Here is a 20,716-nt window from a genome sequence, read left to right on the forward strand (position 1 = left end):
TAAAATGGGAAAACTGTGTGTCTTAGAAGGGAGGAAATAGAGTGCTTTGGAAATGATGGAGTTTGGGAATAGGAAGTAAATTTCATCTTTTCTTCTGATTTTGTTGTTCATTAAAACACATACACATGCACACACACACACAAACACACACATGGGTAAGTTTCCAAGCTGAGTGTAAATGGAGTGCTCAGGGCTGCTTAGACAGCATCCTGCCCCAGACTACATGCTGGTCCTTAATGTTCAGCCCTTACAGTATGTACCCAAAGAACTACTTGTCTTATCCCTCACCAAATGACATTGTTTTATTCTTTTTTCCTCAGAGATGAGTTGCAACACAGTATTAGACAAGATTGCAGGTGAATACTAAAATGGATTTAAAATACCCTCCTGATTTCTCGGTAAATTTCAGTGATCAAAACATCTAGCTAGACAGCACAGTATTCTCATCAATCCTGCAAGATTGGCCTTCTCTAGGATATTCCTCCCTTAACTCTGTGATTCTCAGATTTTACGGTGTCCAAGAATCACCTCAGGAACTTGCTTTAAGAAAAGCAAGTTATGCACATGAAAAGATGCTCAACATTGCTAATTATTAGAGACATGTAAATCAAAACTACAGTGAGGTACCACTTCACACCAGTCAGAATGACCATCATTAAAATGTCTATGAAGAAAAAAATGCTAGAGAGGGTGTAGGGAAAAGGAACCCTTCTGCACCACTGGTGGGATTGTAAACTGGTACAACCACTATAGAGCACGGTATGGAGGTTCCTCGGAAAACTAAAGCCAGAGTTACCATATGATCCAGACACCCCACCCCTGGGCACATATCTGGAGGAAAATGTGGTTTGGTTCAAAAGGACATACACACCCTAATGTTCATTGCTGCACTTTTCATTCCATTGCCAAGATATGGATGAGCCTAAATGTCCACTGACAGAGAATGGATAAAGAAGATGTGGTATGTACATGCAATGGAATATTACTCAGTCATAAAAAAGGATAAAATAATACCATTTTCAGCAACATGGATGGACCCAGAGATTATCATACTAAGTGAAGTAAGTCAGACAGAGAAAGACAAACATCATATGATGTTGCTTATACGTGGAATATAAAAAAATGGTACCTATCCATGAAACAGACTCACAGACATAGAAAATGAACTTAAGGTTACCAGTGGGGAAGAGTGGGGTGGGAGAGATAAATTAGGAGTTGAGGAATGACAAATACACACTACTACATGTAAAATAGATAACTAACAAGGACGTACTGTAGAGCACAGGGAATTATACTGAATATTCTATAATGACCTACATGGGAAAAGAATCTGAAAAAGAACAGATATTTGTGTATGTGTAACTTAGGGCTTCCCAGGTGGTAAAGTGATGAAGAATCCACCTGCAACGCAGGAGATGCAGAAGACACAGGCTTGATCCCTGCGGAGGGAAGATCCCTTGGAGGAGGATCCAGTGCACTGGAGTAGGTTGCCCTTAAGGACCACCCCTTGGGAAACCCCATTTAACTGAAGGACTCATCACCAGGCCCACACAGTGCAAGACTCGGTGGTGGTGGTGGGGTACATCTTCATGGGAGGTGCAATTTCCCAAAGTCTGAGGATCGATTTAAGGTCTCCTCCAAGCACATTGACTTTCTCATTCAAGTTTGGTCCAGATGCTTCCAGACCCAGAGTCAGAGAGCTTGTTTAAAGCATAGGCTTACAAAGGAATTAGCTCCCAGTATCGTCCCAAGAATGATGAGAACATCTTGCCTGGCTTGCAAGTAGCCTGATGTTGATGAAACTCCAAGCCAGTGAGATGATCCCAGAAAGAGGGCGGGGAAGAACAGTTAAAATTCAGTAAATACTAACGTACTTCTAACGTATCCAACATACCACTTTTTTTAAAAAGTACCATATATTTTTTAAAAGTCACATTAAGAGAAATACAGTCAATGATTTTTCTTGTGTGTGAAAACCAAGTAAAACCAACAAAGCTTGATCTGAGAACAAGCTAGAGAATCGGAGAAAATTTTGGTAATTTTATAGTATAAATTAGATTTTTAAACTGTGTTAAATTGTCAAAAAGCTATCTGGCAGAAGCAATTAAATCTCACTTGTTCTCCACTCCCAACTCTAAAGCAATTTTAAATGAAATAAAAGCAAAACTGGGTCTTACGTTTATTGGGAAAGACTTGTCTTCCACCCATGTCGATGACTTTAGTTTGCCTCCTCTCCCCTGAGAGATGCTCCAGCAGAAAGCGGTCCAGCTCTTTGTAGGTGTTGTGGAAGACGCAGCCTCGCTCAGCCTGCAGGGCAATCGCCTGCTCCAGCAGACTCAGGTTCCCCTTGGCTTTCTCCAGGGTAGCGGCCTCCTCCGTCCCCGCGGCCGGACACCCACGCCCGTGACTGCGGTCCTCACTCCCTGGGAAGGAGGGCTGGGCTGGGCCATCTGATGGGTCCAATGGAGTGTTCTGAGGGTCTTTCCTTTCTGTCTCTGAATCACACACATTTTTGCAGGAGATAAACTTGTTGCCTTCAGTTTTTATTTCGGGAACTTCCAGTAGGTCTTTCCTATCATCCACTAAAACATACTTTGGGACCCTCGGAGGTTTGGCTTCTTCTGAGAAGTTGGAGCCGCTGTCCCAACCATTCTCCACACTTTCAGAGTTACTGTCGCTGTCGGAGGAGGGTGAGAACCGCAGCTGGGAGTTGTCAGTCTTATCTTTTCCATCGTCGGAAGGAACCAAAAAGCACTCGTCCACTTCGTCCCCCTCTGCTTTTAGAGATTGGATGCCACTGTCGTTTAAGTTTTCACTTATGGTCTGAACAGATGCACTTTTTTCCAGTGTCCCCAAGTGCATTAGAGATTTGACCATGAGTTCCTGATAACAGCCATATCTGTCTTCCTTCCCATCTGAGTTTTCTTGTGCAGTTGAATGAAACTTCTCATCCATGGGTTTTATCATGATTTCTTCAAGGAGAAAAAGAAAGCCATTATTTGAAAATCAAGAATAAAAATATTTTAAGAAAATTACAATGATCAATAAATAAAGATACATATACAATGGGCTTCCCTGGTGGCTCAGCAGTAAAGAATCCACCTGCAGTGCAGGAGACACGGGTTCAAACCCTGGGTCAAGAAGATTCCCTGGAGGAGGGCATGGAAACCCACTCCAGTATTCTTTCCTGGAGAATTCCATAAACAGAGGAACCTGGAAGTCTACAGTCCATAGGGCTGCAAAGAGTCAGACGCGACTGAAGTGACTTAGCACACACACATACATATATAATAGATGCAATATGTGAATATGTGGACTCCATCAGTTTTATAAACATTGGGTAGAAAAATATACACTCTCGACAAAACAAAATAAAATTCAGACCTTAATGTTCTTAAGAATTACCTTTAAAGAAATGAGCTATTTGAATTTTCAACATGTCAGAGCTAAGTGTGTTTAGTTACTGAAATAAATGCTCAACCATCAGAGTTCTGAATGTGAAATTCACATTACTGTACCTCTTATATTTGCAAGTCTCAGCCAACTGGAAGAAAATCAAATATATGTCCTATTATACATTTTAAAGGAAGTATTCATTGGTTTTCTCTGCTAGCTGGCAATATATTTTCAAAGCTTATTCAGCTGATTTTCTCTACTTCTGTAGTATCCCAAACAAACTTTCAGATTTTATGGAATGTTAGCTAAAATACACAACACGTCTACACAGAGATGATACCTAAAAGAAGCCCTGACCACTTTCATACCTGTAACATGAAAATTCCACACCAAGGGAAACATAAGTACATGGAAAAAGAGTAAGATGGAATAATGCCTTGACCAGTAGCACTGTTTCTGGCCTGGTACCCATGTACACTTATGTGAAAAGGGAGGTAGGGATAGTTGGAGGATGCTGGATGTCAGCTAGTTGTTCCCAGTCCTGATGGTCAAGAAGGCCTGAGACTGAGGACAGGCGCCCAAGTACCCATCTGTCCTTGTTGTATTCACATCCAGGGCAGCCATCAGTGTCACCCCCTTTCCCTCTTGGCAGTGGCCTAGTCAGGGTGACAGACTGTGTGTTTATTTATATACACTGTCCCCGTGCAAACACACCAACTGAGGTTCAGGTCCGTGGGTGCCCCAGCCCAAGCCTGGCACCTGGGGAGGGGTTGCCCAGGGAGCTCAGCGCTTGCCAGCCTATGAAATACACCAGACAACCCGGCAGTGGTCCCTGGCATTCATGAAGACAAAAAAAAAAAAAAAAAAGCAGGACCATTTCTGTGTCTCTACAGGCAGAGTGGGGGATGGGAAGACAAAATAATAAGCCTCCTTAAAGACTGTTAAAGACACCAAGTGCAGGGCATTCTGCGTTAATGCACATCTTGGGAAGGAAGAAAAGCACAGGCGTCCCACGGAAGGGCTGCAGGAGAGGGTGTCTGTGCAGAAGACAATAGGCCTTTTTTTTTGGGTCCCATTTAATTTTTTATAAACATTGTCTCTGACAAGGACACTCAAAAATACATCTCCATCATCTTCCTTTCTGGTAATTATCTCCCTAAATCAACACTGGACTGCCAGGATCAAGTAAATATTGCCATAGTAACTAAAAGCATTTTTGGATGAAGAGAAGAATTGAGTCACAACACTAGCCCCTTTAAATACCACTGATTATAGGGTGCAGTCCTTTGTTGGGATCTATTCAACATAAACTGAAAAATTTAACATTTTACTTCCTAGAAAAGAGGCTGGCAAAACCCAGCCCATAATATTTGAGAGGACGGTCTATCCTCTCCTGAATTCATATCAGAGGAACTCCAGGTTTAAATAATATATTAAACATAGTCTAAAATGCAAATGAAGTTTTTCTCAATATCACGGCTGGCTATTAAGAGAAAGTGTAAAGGGTTATGATAATTTTAGAGTATTATGAACTACAGAAAACAAATAAAAAGCATTTTCCGTGAATATGCTCAATTCATTGAACTATTCTCTCAACTCCACTTAAGTACCCACATGTGTACAATAATGATTTATAGACATTATACCTAATTATGCATATTTGGGCTGTGTGAGAGTGCTAACAAAAGCTCTGGGAAGCAACAATTACCTCTGTTGCTTAGCTACATAGTTTAAAATATTCCTATTAAGTGCAGATCGTCGGAGAGGCGGGGTGACAGCCGTGCACGTGTGCCCGACAATGCGTGTCACCGAGCCGCTGCCAATGCGAGCATTTTGGGTCACTTCCAGTTTCCATAATTGTTTGGTTCAACTGTTGGTTATATGCTAAAAGAAAATATTTATTAATTATTCTTCAGAAAGAGAGGAGCCCTGCGGGGAGAGGTGCCGGCGTGCGGTGTCCGGGGGTTTCCAGGCATGCTCAGCAAACCTGCCAACCAACTTGCCCCGCGCCCACCCGCTGCTGTCGCCGTCACTGTCACAGAGAGAGACACTGAGCTCCCTTCGAGCCTGACAGGTCTGTGACGGGGTGCCCAGGCTGCCTATATTCTCTATGCGCATGCAATTTTATTTTCTGGGGTGGCTCAGTCATCTCTTTTGTGCTTCTGCCCTTGAAATAACCCACGAGGCCTGTGTTGGGGACCCCATTTGAGTCTGGGCCTGGCACGTATCTGTGTCAACTGCGATGGCTCCTCAGCCTCATGGGAGAGCAGCTGACACCCTGCGGGTCATCAGTAAAGGATGGACACTGTGCCTTTCCTGACGCTGCAGCAGAACGAGCAATGGCAGAGGAGACACAGGAGCCTCCACCTGGACAAGGTGGGCCCTGTCTTCATCCGGAGTGAGTAGTGACCCGCCGGCCATGGGAGGGCCCAGTCTTGCATCTGAAGAGGACTTAGCCCTGGTCGCCATGGTCTACATCACACACGCTGTGATCACCAGCTGCCTGGGGGACGGGAGGGTCTGTGCACAGCGTGGAGGGAGACTCCCCTGCAGGTCTGAAGTCCAGAGACTGGGGTCATGACCTGTGTGAGCTCAGGCAAGCCAGTGTCCTTGGAGTCCCAGGTCCTCATCTTTAAAGCAGTGATAAGGGGCTCCCCTGGTAGCCCAGTGGTTGAGAATCCACCTTTGAATGTAGAGGACACAGGCTCGATCCCTGGTTGGGGAACTAAGACCCCACATGCATGAAGCTGGTGCATTGCAACTACTGAGCCCAGCGCTGCCAACTGTGGAGCCCACGTGTTCTAGAACCTGTGCTCTGCAACCAGGGAAGTCCCCTCGTGCTGCAACTAGAGAAAGCCCTAGAGCCACAAAAAAGACTCAGCACAGTCAAAACTTTTTTTAAAAAGGATGATCCGATATCCCAGTGACCAATGAGCCAATAATAAGATATCCTGACAATAAACTGGTATGTCCCTGGTATGATGTCCAGTTACTTATTTCATTTAATCTTCACAGTAACTCCAAGAAAGTTACTTTTGAATCTCTTCTACCAAAGGGAAACCAGGGTTCTAGAAAGCTAAGGGCTTGCCCAGTTCACATGGCCAGCCAATGAGGGGGGGGTGCTAAGAGTCAACTCTGAAGCCAGGTGCCTACTATTTGCCCAAATCTGGATACTATCAAGACTGAATTATAGGAAAATACTAAAATACACCTGTCAGCTAACTGGTGATGAAAAACAACACAACCTAATGTATAAATAAAAATACATAAAACAAACACAACAACAAAGCAAAAACTAACGTAGTGCATCTCACAACACGTGATGGAAAGTTCCTCTGGTACACTCCTGGGCTTGGAGAGGGGCAACACTTTCCTCGTAGAGCAAAAAATAAATAAACTGTTCTTTTGGGGGCCTGATATGTAAAAGCTCACATTTTTTGATTTCCTTTACATCAAAGTCTCTTCTCTGAGGGGTCTGGTAATCCTGAATGTACAGAGCAGTGACTATGCATGTCAGCTGTTTTGCATCCAAACGGCTTAAACAAAAGAAATCCTTCTGGTGGTCCAGTGGTTAAGAATCTGCCTTCCAAAGCAGGGACACAGATTCAAGTCCACGTTGGGGAACTAAGATCCCACATGCTGTGGGGCAACCAAGCCTGTGCGCTGCAACTAGAGAAAGTGCATACTGCAACTAAGACCCCCTGCAGCCAAAACTAAAAATAAAGATTAAAAGAAAGAAAGCCTCTGAAAGTCCCAACACATTTTGAGTTTGATTCCTTTAGTATAACTAAGTTTCGGATTTTAGTTCTGTTTCTAGCTAAATGATTTTTACACATAACTTAGTTTTCCAGGGCTCCTGAGTTACGTCAGTTTTGCTGAGAATAAAAGCCCTAAGAAATGAATTCGCCTTTCAGAGTTTTTAAGTGGGAGTGGCTTATCCCTTACTTGCTGTTTCTTGAGAGATAATATGTTCAAAATGTCACCCCAGCCCTCAGAGCTCCCAGGAGTGTGAGGAGTTTCTCAGATTCACGAGCTAGTGCTCACAGCCTGGGAAGGACTCCAGACAGTGGTTCACCGCTCCCCCGCCCCGCCCCCCCGCCTTCTTTCCTTCATCTGCACTGGGAATGCATGAGCTCGACCTGCCTCCTGATGGTGCTTTGAGCTCGCCTTCTGTTTGGCCCAGTGGAAAAGGTGCATCTGCCTTTTTTGTCTAAATTTTCTTCTATCGCTCTTTTTCTTAAAATGTGTCTTTTGTGGCACTGGGTTTTTGTCGTAGCATACAGGATCTTTAGTTGCAGCATGTGGGATCTAGTTCCCTGACCAGGGATCACACCCAGGCCTCCTGCATTGGGAGCTCAGAATCTTTGTCACTGGACCACCAGGCAAGTCCCTCTTCTATCACTCTTATTGCCCACGGGCAGCTCTTGGAAAGATAACTGGCAGAAGGCACATGAGGCACAATTTTGCCACTAAAGGGACTCCAGTTCATGACCTTAGCTTTCATGAGCTTGTATCCTCTCTCATCACCTAAACTGCCCACTGAAGACACAGTCAGGCACACACCTGGTCAGGTGAATAACTTGGCGCACCTGCATGGTAGATAAAAGCCCTTAGGCTGGGCTTGGATGAAAACCCAGCTCTATTTCTCTCTGGGGGACTTTCTTAGGAGGCTGAAGGCCAGTTAAAGTTTTCCTCTCTCAACCAGGGAAGGGAGCACCTGGGACTGGTCATTTCTGAACATGTGACTTCATGACTTGACATGGTGGGGACTTTGCCCAATCTGCCTTCTAAAGGTACTCAGAGCATGAGGATTGGATTATGGAGCATGGTTAGCTGAGAGATCAGAATCTTGCTTGTCCTTCGACTGTCTCTTAATTATCTTCTTTCCACAGCTACAAGCTCCATCACCTTCAGCATTAACCCGTTTGTCCTCAGTGGTCTTATCTGCACACCTGTAGTTACAATTACACAGTCATGTCACTGTTGGGTGGGTTAACTGATACAATTTATGTGCTCAGGATATAGTGAGAATCAAAAGTAATGGCCACCACAGTGTAAGTTTAGCATATCCATTATTAGTAGTGGTGGTTCTAATACTGAATATAAAAAAGAGTCAACCTTTCTGAAGCTGCCGAAAGATGTCCATTGGTGCTTATAAGTGAATATTTAACTGAGAACATTTGACAGTATATTTTCCTGCTCAATATCAAGCACTACAATGATCATTCAGCAACAACAGAAGGTGGGAAGCCAGTGGGCAGGTACAGACCTGGTCCTCATGGCACCTGCAAAATGTGTTGGTGTAAAAGATGCCAATTTTCTTAAATACTTGGTAAATTAATGTCAATGGTATTAATTATTTTGTGTGTATATGCTGTGCTTAGTCATGTCCGACTCTTTGTGACCCCATGGACTGTAGCCCGCCAGGCTCCTCTGTCCATGGGATTTCCCAAGCAAGAATACTAGAGTGGGTTGCCATTTCCTACTCCAGGGGATCTTTCTTACCCAGTGATCAAACCTGTCTCTTGCATCTCCTTATACCTCAAGTCTAACCATACTAAATCAAGGATTTTCCCTGACACTAGATTCAACCTGCAATTTTTAGGAATCAACAAAAAACTGACCAGCCCAAGGAAACAAACAAAAAAAAAAAGTCAAGGATGATAATTTACAGATGAGCCATGAGGCTTGAAGATGTATGTTAAATACAGAAAAGCCAGGAAATTTACTCCAACGCTAATAAATAAGAATACAATTGTTTTAACTACAGAACCTCACACTACTTGCAAGCTGAGATTACTGGAGACTGATGATTGTGCTCCAAGATTTTCATCCACTCAGTCAACACACTTTGACACTTTTTCTGTTAACTCCTATTGCAATTACTACCATTCTATATGCAGTAGGTTTTTATGACCTAAGAATCTCATTGCCTTAGGCTTGTATAATGTATACTTCTTTCCAAATGACAATTTATTTGGCATACTTTGATTACTTAAAAACACATTCAAAAAAAATGTGTATGTAACAGCACATGAAAGTGAAAAGTGTTACTCGCTCAGTGGTGTCCAACTCTTTGCAACCCACCTACTGCCAGGCTCCTCTGTCCATGGAATTCTCCAGAAAAGAAAACTGGAGTAGTTTGGCATGTCCTTCTCCAGGGGATCTTCCCAACTCAGAGGTCAAACCCAGGTCTCTCACATTGCAGGCAGATTCTTGACCGCCTGAGCTACCAGGGAAGCCCATACTTAGGTCTAATAGCAGATACGTACATTTAATTTCACTTTCTAATTAAGTCAAGCTTTAGATCTCCATGTATTTTAAAAACAAACTTCATGTTGATGTACGGCAAAACCAATACAATACTGTAGAGTAATTAACCTCCAATTAAAATAAATAAATTTATATTAAAAAAAAACTTTTGAGATACTTCGCATGTCCTTCAATGTCAGCCTCATGCACAAAGTGGTCTGTGATGGTCTAGCTCCTGGAGGTATTGTGACAACCGGCTCTAGTGGGTGTGACCGTGAACTGGGGAGAAGCACATCCTAAGAATTTCAAAATAAAATTTGGGATGGGGGATTAAGAGATGTAAACTACTATGTGTAAAATAGATAAGCAACAGGGTGTATCATACAGAACAGGGAATTATAACTCTTTATGGTATGCAATTATAACTGTTTATGGTATATAGAAAAAATACTGAACACTATGCTGAACACCTGAAACTTAATACGGTGAATCAGTTATAAATGTCAGTAAAAAATTAACAAAGTAAAATTTCAAAATAGAGACTGCATCTCAGATGTCATTTGGAAATGTTGTAAAGCTCATTTTGAGGTTTTCTCTTTTAGGGATTGGACATCCGCCCCCTTGCTGAGTCAAGGTCCTTTTCAACTGCAAGGCTGAGCAGCTTTTATCTTCTGCAGAAAGAGGCACAGTCCAAGCTTGTGCTCCTGCAAACGGCCCAGGGGCAAGGATGCTCTGTGGCTTGTGTTTGACCTCCCTGCAGTAACAGAGGAAAACCAGTCCTCGCTAGCAGATGCTGAGGGAAACCAGTGTCTGGTTTTGATCCCACGTTGGGATGGGCTTTCCCACCACACACGCGGCATGTTCCCCCTAAGGTGGGCCTGGGTCTGTGTGCTGGGGAAGAAGTGAAGTAAAGCTGGGGACAGGTCCCTTGCTACCTGTGCTGGGGTGATGGTTGGTTTCCAGGCGGCCGTCCTGCCCCTCCGCCTCCGTCTGGTCTGCATGTCCCTCCTCGCAGTCCACGCTGGGGCTGTAGTGTCGGGGCTTCATGAGCAGGGACTTTCTCTTGTTCACCGGGACCCCCACAGCCTGCTCCCCGGCTCTTCTCTTCTTGGCGGTGGTGCAGTCGTGTGCAGCACTGCAGTAAGAGACACAGGTTAAGAGCATGGCAAAAGAGTTCACAGCTGCCTGACCCTTGACCATCACCAAGTAAACCCAAAGGAAGTTGTGGCCCAGTTTGGATTAGTTGTCGGCACTAACAAAAACAGCCGGTGAGTTGAATTCATTGAACTGTGTAGATTCTATTTTACTGCTGATCAGAAGAGTTAAAAAAAAAAATCATCCTTAATCCTGAGTAAGCATATGTTAATCTGAGCTTTGCCTGGCACTAGACTAAATACCCAGGGACGGATGAAACAAGATTTGCACTGGTTTGTTAATCCCAAGAAAGAGCTAATGTGAAAAATATACCACCAGCTACAAGAAATGTGTCCAGTATGGATAAATCACAAGGTTTTTTGGATAGTTGTTTGCTACTGAAACTGCTTATCTCTGTCACAGTTGCATGTCAAACTTGAGATGCCATATCCTGGGCTTTGACTTGAAAGACAGGGCATTAAGTGTGTGTGTGGGGGGTGGTGGGGTGGGTAGGCTGTGAACATTTGATCAGCCCATCTCCAGGCACAGAAAAAAGTGGAAGGATGCTCATGGCACTCTGCCGTTTGAGTCTCACCCATTTGGCACACAGAACAAACATAAAAGGAGGAGAAAGGAGATTGGATTTCACAAAAATGGACCACAGTTTATCCTTACTCCTGCTCTCATAGCGTTTTATTTGGAAGTCCTCCTGAGGATGGCCCTTTGAAAACACATTTTCTACATATAGCTCGCTTGGCGTCAGTGCAGCTCACTCTGTGCTGAAGTTAAAACAAATATTCTCTTGGTGAGATCTAGGAAGACCAGAGGGTTCAGCCAACACTGAGTCTCTGACATATATTTATTAAATGCTCTTTGGAGAAAAATGTGAGGGCTTAAGATGAAAAGATCCAGAGGAGAGAACCCTGGTCACAGAGTAATGAGATATTATTTATTCCATCTCTAAAAGAAGGTTAAATATTCAGTAATATTAAACAAGGCCTTAAATTGTTCTCTTAAAAACATCAATACAGAGAAATACCCATGGTGGCCTGTTTGTGAAAATTATCTGATCATCATCACACACAAATTCTTGGGCTTCACAGGTGGTGCAGTGGTAAAGAACCCGCCTGCCTAGACAGGAAACTCAAGAGACTCAGTTTCTTTCCCTGAGTCGGGAAGATCTCCTGGAGAAGGGAATGGCAACCTGCTCCAGTATTCTTGCCTGGAGAATCCCATGGACAGAGGAACCTGGCGGGCTACAGTCCAGGGGGTCACAAAGAGTGCGACGTCACAGCACAGGCACAGATACATGAATTCCTGAATTTAGAAGGGTAGATTTAACAATTTCAGAAGAAAACAAGTGCTATTCTTTCTGGGAAATAAAAAATTCTGGAAGGAGGGATAATTCAAGAGGGTTAGAAATCCCTCAAAAAAAAGAGTAAAAATTGAGAATTGAAAATTATCCTGATGTGGAAGAGAAGAGCAAGTTTCTGAGACAAACTAATGCACTTTGGCAACATTTCTCTGATGAGCCCAAATTTAAAGTGACCATGAACAGACAGTGGGATAGAATAGAATAAGCAAATGAGGAGAGCAGACAGGGGGCTTCAGGAGAATGCATGGCCCTAGCCAGGCCAGTCAAGCAGCACAGTCCTATGTCACGGGAGCAAACGCAGACAGAGAAGCAGACCTCCCGGGGCCCACACCTTCTCTGGACAGGAGGACGACCTGTGAAAGGGGCGGGACAGGAGAAGAAAGCTCCCAGGAGTGTGAAGAGGGTTCAGGAAGCCCCCTAGACCAAGAGAGTTTCCATCGAGATGCTCACAAGATACACAAGGCCACTTAACCGCTATCCAGAACCAAGAAGATTTCTAGAAGACGAAAGAGGCTTCTGGCAAATGACATTCAGATACTAAAACGGGAAAGGAAAGTGGACTCTAAACACCAGTGTAAGCAGAGCACGGGCTCTGGAAAAGAGGCTGGGAAGGTTTATTCAAACAAAGCTTCGTCAGCACCAGGACAAACACTGATCACAGAGACCTGGCTGGAGGCCTTGGCCAGTCCGACAGATACCATTTCTTTCTGATGGTTGGGGTGATGGGTGAAGTGAAACATCTAGTTCCGGTGGGATTCTTACAGATTTTGCCTAATCAGTATATATTATTGAAAATAAACTATCTCCTGGAGCTACATAATTTGTTCTCATTTTCTTTTTTTTAATATAATTTTATTTATTTCTGACTGTGCTGGGTCTTTGCTGCTACGCGGGCATTACTCTAGTTGCAGAGAGGGGGGTCTTCCCTCTAGCTGCAGAGTGCAGGCTCCTCGTGGCTGCGGCTTCTCCTGTTACGGAGCACGGGCTCTAGGGCGCACGGGCAGCGCATGGTCTCTAGAGCACAGGCTCAGTAGTTCCTGCACACGAGCGTCATTGCCCCACGGCACGTGGGATCTTCCTGCATCAGGGATCAGACCCATGTCCCCTGCACTGGCAGGCAGATTCTTTACCACTGAGCCACCAGGGCAGCCGGTTAATATTATTATCTTGTTAATATTTTTATCCGAGTTTATTTAGGAAGACAAGGAACTTCTCAAAATCCCGTGACCTGTAACTTGTGGGGCTGATATTTGAATCTGGCCTGCTGGTCCCCAAAGTTCATGCTCTCCTTACATGTCACCAAATCAGAACAAGGAACCTGGGTAATTTCCATCTGCCTTTGACAACTGGGTGGAGCAGGCCCTGTTAAACCAGTCACCGCTCTAACCGAAGGAAGCCACCTGCCACAGGGCTGATCCCAATGATTCAGGTCTCATTAAACCAGGAGATGATGCTCAGTCAAAGCAAAGAAAAATGCCGCAAAACGTGGTTAAGACAAGGCTCTCCCCACAGTGTCCATAGTGTGGAGCAGTAGAATGAACATAATGAGGAGACATTAATAATAATAATAAAGATCAAGTTCAGCATTTGGGTCCAAACAATAACTTGTGGAAGGTTGAAAAGGATATTAAGGTTCTATCAAAAAATACAAATATAGCTTCAAATAAATTAATGCATTTGATATTAACAGTGCATGAAGCTCCTTATATAATATTAGCTGTGTCATCTGCAACAAGTAATTGAATCTTCTGGGATGCTAAATTCCTCATCCAACGATGAGGGAGAACAATTCCCATATCACATGTTGTGGGCAAAGAAGGTGATATCCGCGTTGCTGGTGACAAAAGCAGGTCAGGGCAAGTTGGTTCTGACCCCCGGTTCTGACTCTGTGTGCCTTGGACTCCACCAAAACCCAGCTGAAGGTTCCGCCCAGCAACTCCAAATTCTCCCCCACCAGGTGCCCTGCACAGACTGACACGCTTGTGTGTCTGTAAATGTGTTCTACTTTTTTACATCGTATTTGTATTTACATAAATTACATTAGATTTATACACAACATTTGCTTTAAATCTCACATTCTGTGCATTTCTCCACTGCAAAGTAGCTGTGGCCCAGGCAGCATTTGGAGCTGAAATGAAAGCCTTTATAATAAATATTACCCTTTGTGTGTGCATGGAGAATGGTCCCTCTCCCTCGTTTTCCCCGAGGGCACACTGTTTTGGCTTTATTGTGACACTTCTCTGTGACACTGCAGTGAGGGAAAGCCAGGCTTTACATGTCACTGAAAGAAATGCCACAAAATGCTAACATATCTTCTCAAGGTTGCCAGAAATCATTTCCACTGGGTTGTGTTTTCCCATCTGCGGAGCTCTGAAATGTTAAGGAAATAAATGAGCTCTATTATCTATATTTTTCTAGTAGATGAGAAAGAAAGAGAAAAAATACACTCAGCCCTGCATTTATTGTTCTATTCAATCAAACTGTTGCTTTAAACATTCAGAGTCCTCCAGGGAGCGTTACCGATGCACCGAATGCCTTTCAATGCCATATTTCATATCTGCAGTTTTGATTTTATTAAAATATCTTTAGAAGATCTGTATTTCTTTTTTTTTTTTAAAGATCTGTATTTCTACCTGAAATTTTTGGTTACATTTTCAGAAAAAGCTTCCATTTGGTAACCTGAATTCTAACTGGAAATGGTGCTCCCTTTGATGACAACATATAGCTGAAATTTTATTCAAAAATGATGGAGGACAATAGCAATCAGCTGATGATAGATTCATTGCTGGAGATCTGTTTGACATCAAATTCACAGGTTTAGGAAACTGTGAGTCCCTCAAATCTGTGCAATGAACACTGGGTTCTAGAATAATTTTTCAGCTTATTTTACACAGTAATAAATCCTCGATGCAAGTTAACAGAAGATATGTAACACATTTAAAAACACAGGTTCATATATGGGAATGGACTTCCCAGGTCGCACTAGTGGTAAAGAATCCTGCCTGCCAATGCCTATGTGAGGGATGCAGGTTTGATCCCTGGGTTAGGAAGATCCCCTGGAGGGGAGCATGAAACCCCACTCCAGTGTTCTTGCCTGGAGAATCCCCCTGGACCAAGGAGCTTGACAGGCTACAGTCCTTAGGGTCGCAAAGAGTTGGACACAACTGAAGTGACCCAGCACAGACATATACTGGGACATCTATTCCCCACATATACGGGAATAGAATCTTAAAAGAGTGGATATATGTATATACATAACCAACTCACTTTGCTACACACCTGAAACTAACACAGCATTGTACATCAATTATTCTCCTATAAAAATTATTTTTAAAATGTAGGTTCAGCAACAGCTATATTTTGAGTATGTCCCACCAAAAGAATAGAACAGAAAAACAAATGGAAGTTATAAATCCCTGAGTCCAAGAAACTATTTATGTGCTCCAATATTTCCAGGGAAAATTCATATTGGGTATTCCTATTGTTTTCTTCTGGTTAGAAAGAAAAGCACAGACTCATAGGAAGGGATCCAGAAGAATGAATTTGAAAAATGACTGGCAAGTATAGTATAAGTATAAAAAACTTATGCTATTATTATTTTCAGAGACATGATATTATTTGAGGAAACCCCCAAAGACCCTACAAAGTATTAAAATAAGGAAGCAAATTTAATGAAGTCACTGTTTAAAATTATTTGAACTTCTACAAACCAGTGATAAAAATGAGAAAAAATTAAAATAAAACCATTTATGATGCATGGAAGTATGAAATACTGAGGAATAAATTAATACAACACATGTAAAACTTATACAAAGCAAATAACATTTTGAGAAAATTAAAGACAATCTTCATAAAGGAAGAAATAGAAAATGTTCATGGAATAAAAGATTCAGTACTGAGAGATTTCATTCTTCTCAAATTTTACCTACTAATTTTAATGCAACCCCAAACAAAATCCCAAGAAGAACTTTTTTCATTTTTTTTTTTAGCAATTGACAAGTTAACTCTAAAATTTGGATGGAAACGAAAAGAACCAAGAATAGCAAAATGGTCTTGAAGAAGAACAGTGAGGAAGTTGAAAGACTTACAGACCTGGATGTCAGAGTTTATCATAAACCTTTAGTACCTGAGACAGGTATTTCTGGTGCAAACATAAACAAATAGAGAAAAAGAACAGAGTATACATTCCGTCTACTGGATCCAGAAATAGACTCACACAAACACAGACAATTCATGGCAAAGGTGTCACTGGGGAAAGAGTTGTCTCTTCAGTGGCTGGCACTGGGTCGACTGAATATTTATCTGAAAAAAAATCTTGACTCTAACTGATGGTGCATACAACAAGCTATTCATGACAGGTTATGGATTTAAATCACGTGCTATGAAACAATAAAACTTCCAGGAAAAAAATGTGAGAAAGTTCTTTCATGACCTTGGCAAAAACTTCCTAAGCAGTTTACAAAACACAATGATTTAAAGGAAAACACTGATAAATTAGAACACCTGAAACTTAAGAACCTTTATTCATCAAGAGATACCAGCCAATAAGGAGAGCTTTCTATCAATATTCTGGTTTTTAATCTATTTACACAAACTTGTTTAGGTCATGAAATTTCATTGAGCTCTCCTCTTATGATAAGTACATGCTTCTGTAGATATATTACACTCTTCAAAACAATAAAAGGCCAATAAGACAAAGAATTCTTTCAAATAAATAGGAAAGTGACAAGTAACTTAAAAATGGGCAAAAACATGGCAGAAAAACTGACACGCAAATGAAGAGGCACTTGGGCTCTTTCCTCTCAGGTAAACACAAAAACATGACTGGCTTCTTGGCAAGTGAAGTGGGAACATGGAATCCTCTAAAACTTCTCCATCCCAGCATCAAAATAGTAACCCCCAAACATCATACTCTAGAAGAAATGACAGTGATTAGTGTCACTTAAAACTTAGAGGATGCATGGCTGGTGGGCCCTGTGTTCTTTCTCTTCATTAAATTTAACAGTGTGAGTCAAGGAAGCTAGAGAAATAGCATATGACATCCTTTATGCATGGAATTTAAAAAGAAGTGATACAAAATAACTTATACACAAAACAGAAAGGGACTCACAAGACTTAAAGAAGAAACTTGTGGTTGCCTAGGGGGAAGGATGGGGGAAAGGGATAGTTAGGGAGTTTGGGATGGACATGCACACACTGTTGCATTTAAAAAGGATAACCAACAAAGACCTGCTGTACAACACAGAGAACTCTGCTCAATGTCATGTGGCAGTCTGGATGAGAGGGGAGTTCGGGGGAGAATGGATACCTCTTGATGTATAGCTAAGCCACTCTGCTATGCACCTGAAACTATCATAACACTGTTAATCGGCTATATTCCAAAATAAAATAAAAAGTTAAAGTGCAGACTCTTGGTAAGACTGATCCTCAGGGTTAACAGTGGGCAACCACAAACTCAAATAATAGTTCTAATTGCAACTGCTAGACCAACATAAAGGACAGTCGCTTTACAGATTAACATAGATGCAACTATGAGCATTTTGCAGTCACTGATGGGGCAGATACATACTTTCCATCAGCGAGGGGAACCAGGACTGCTGGCATTCCCCCCACTGGCTCAGCAGTAGAGAATTTTCCTGCCAGTGCAGGAGACGTGGGTTTGATCCCTAGGTCCAGAAGATCCCCTAAAGAAGGAAATGGCAACCCACTCCAGTATTCCTGCCTGGGAGAATCCCAAGGACAGAGAGGCCTGGCGGGCTACAGTCTGTGGGGTCACAAGGAATAGGACACGACTGAGCAACTAACATACTCACATGTATTTGAGTATGGATTTGCCTGGCCCATCTTCAGCGTTTCACACAGCACTGCCATCTGAACATTCTACCAACAAGCATTCTCATGCAACTATAAGAGACCCAGCTAGGAAGACAAAGATTATAACTGGATACACCACTGGTATGACTTACGGCATATCCTGGTCTGATGGAGTGACAGAATAACTTCTCAAAGGCAAAGCTGAGATGCTGACTTGAAGGTGCTACACTGCCAAGAGGGTGTGCCTTCTTTGGGGCCAGCATGCACACGTGATGACCGTTACAGTGTCCTGCCCTCCATGGTTTGGATATTTGGACCCAAGAACTAACAAACAGGTGGCATTAGGAATGACTTGGTTTACTATAATTCCTAATGACTAACTTGAAGGATCTGTACATTACTCCCCCTAAATCTATCCTCTGAGGATCTAAAGATCCTGGTCCCTTAAGAGAGGGCTTCCACTGGGGGACACCTGAGAGTCCAATCAAAGTTCCAGCTCTGCCTGCCTCTCAGTCACATGGATTTCTTGGGCGGGGAGTCCAGCAGGCAGTGGAGGGTTGCCATCCTGGCAGGAGTATGGATCCTGGCTGTTGGGAACAGCAAGGCTGCCATTAAATTTAGGGAACAGAGAAGAACACATTTGGCCCTTTGGGGACCCTCTTGGCCTCTCCTGGTTCTTTCTGGCCAGACTTGACAGCCAATTAGCTGGGCAGCAGCCAGAGAACTTGAAGGTCGTGGCGACCAGGGCTCAGGTCCCTTAGGGATGAAGGTCACCAGGTAAGCCATCTAGGCAAGCAGGGATGCTAGGGAAGAAGGAGGATGTAGATGGAGGGGTATGTAGGCAACGAGAGGGACCAATGCTGGGAACAGCCCCCATAGCTGAATACCCGGGAGGAATGGCGAGACTTTGGCAGCAAGTTCTCGCCCGGCTACTCGACCAGCTTCTACAAAATCAGGAGACAGGCCCCTGTGGGAAAGTTAAGTCTGTGTTCACTTGAAATGGGCCTGCTGATTTCCAAGTCACAGGCTACCACAAACACAAGTTTACTTTTACACAGATGAGCCTGGGGTCACTTTTCTTTCATGGAGGACAATCCCCGAGTCCACGCCCAGCTCACTTAGCCACATGGTGGACACTCGTGCCCATGCTCACGTTCACAGAGCTGTGTGAAGCACAGCACCCACAGAAAACCTATAATTTAAGCTTCTCCTGTGACTCATGTCATCAATTCAGCAGCCACGCTGTTGCTATTTATTGATGGCTGGTTTGCTGTCATGGAACACTGATTCCATTGGCAAGGTTATTTGATAATATCAGGTTTATAAGAGTGAGAGTTTTTTACCCATAAGGCCAGAGCTAATAGATGCTTTTTCCTCATTTAATTGGGATTAAGTTTTATGAATGATCAATTACTTGCAAAATGTCCACAACAGTTTTTTCATAAAATAGTCAAGCCATTAAAAGCCACACTGTAATAATAATGATAACAACAATAACGATAATAAAAACTTACTCTGAATCCTGAGTAAGAGTGGATCTAAGATGACTCTCTCAATCCTCCTGCTTCCCTTGCCCCACCATGCTGGTGGACACACTCTTCCCAATGATATCATTTTGGCAACATTGTCAGAACACACTCCTTCTGTGCCACCACTGGGGTCTGGAAGTTTCCGTGATTGTAAAACTTAACTCCCTAATTGCCATTGTCTCTCCCAGTAACCTGGAGCTGTCTAAAAGGGAACAGAGTGCTTCTTGTTCATTTCTTATCTCCTGTACATCTGCAGACATCCCAGGTGGTGCAGCGGTAAAGAACCCGCCTGTCAGTGCAGGAGATGCAGGGGACAAGGGTTTGATCCCTGGGTCGAGGGCAGAGGAGCCTGGAGGGCTACAGTCCGTGGGTTGCAAACAGTCAGACACGACTTGAGCAAGCACGCACCAGCACCAATGCATCTACGGGCCTGGGTCTTGGTATCACACTTCATAAATGAGGCCTGGAGCTGAGCCCCATCCAGATGCAAGTGTGTGAAGACGACTTCACGCAAACAGGAATCGCCTTTCCCCGGGAGAGGCATCAAAGCCTACCCAGTGACTGTTCGGACGAGGTGGCTGCCCATTCTCCTTGGAACAACAGGTCGTTGATCCACATGGGCTTTTGCTCCTGGTTGCCCTCTCCACTGAGGAAAGCCAAAGGAGAGATGGTGGTGGGTGGGGTTAACAGGAGCAGGTGAGTCAGTAAATCCTACTTTATTTATTCAGAAAGTAAAACCATGAACTAGGGATGGGTTTGCAGCCTCTTTGTGATCGTGGGGCCGTCACTCCCTGAAACACATCAGGACCACACAAGTAAGCCCTACATTTGGTGGCTTTAAATGAAGATCAGGAAGCATAAAGTACCACCTATTTTAGTACTGAATGACTAGAACTCAGGTGTCATCTGTTCTCTCCTGTGAACATTTACTGACTTTTTCTTTTTCCCAAGATGTGCAGACATGAACTCTTTCTAAGGAGCAGGCTCTGAATGGCTCTGAATATTGAGAATGACAGAGAGTAAGGCTTAATTCATTTAAAAAAATTTATTTAAGAATGAAATGTTTTGGGTGCTTCCCTGGTGGTTGAGTGGCTAAGACTCCACTCTCCCAATATAGGGGGCCCAGGTTTGATCCCTGGTCAGGGAACTAGATCCCACATATCAAAACTAAGACTTTACAGGCTGGAACTAAATATCCCCCATGCTGCAATGAAGA

General features: G+C 43.3%; 1 protein-coding gene across 13 annotated transcripts in view; it reads right to left on the reverse strand.

The window, feature by feature from the left end:
• The window catches only part of ST18 (ST18 C2H2C-type zinc finger transcription factor), a 262,346-nt gene that overhangs the window by 48,940 nt on the left and 192,690 nt on the right, over nucleotides 1-20,716 (reverse strand). For all 13 annotated transcript variants that reach the window (XR_006060829.2, XM_060393402.1, XM_060393403.1 and 10 more), the window contains 2 exons: nucleotides 10,584-10,783; nucleotides 2,178-2,972 (listed from right to left, as the gene is read on the reverse strand). Coding sequence is in view for 12 of the 13 variants with exons in the window: in XM_060393402.1 (XP_060249385.1) it covers nucleotides 2,178-2,972; nucleotides 10,584-10,783 (995 nt within the window). In the remaining variant the exon portion in view is untranslated. The remainder of the gene's footprint in view (nucleotides 1-2,177; nucleotides 2,973-10,583; nucleotides 10,784-20,716) is intronic.

This window comes from Ovis aries, chromosome 9, assembly GCF_016772045.2.
Source record: "Ovis aries strain OAR_USU_Benz2616 breed Rambouillet chromosome 9, ARS-UI_Ramb_v3.0, whole genome shotgun sequence".
Lineage (NCBI taxonomy): Eukaryota > Metazoa > Chordata > Mammalia > Artiodactyla > Bovidae > Ovis > Ovis aries.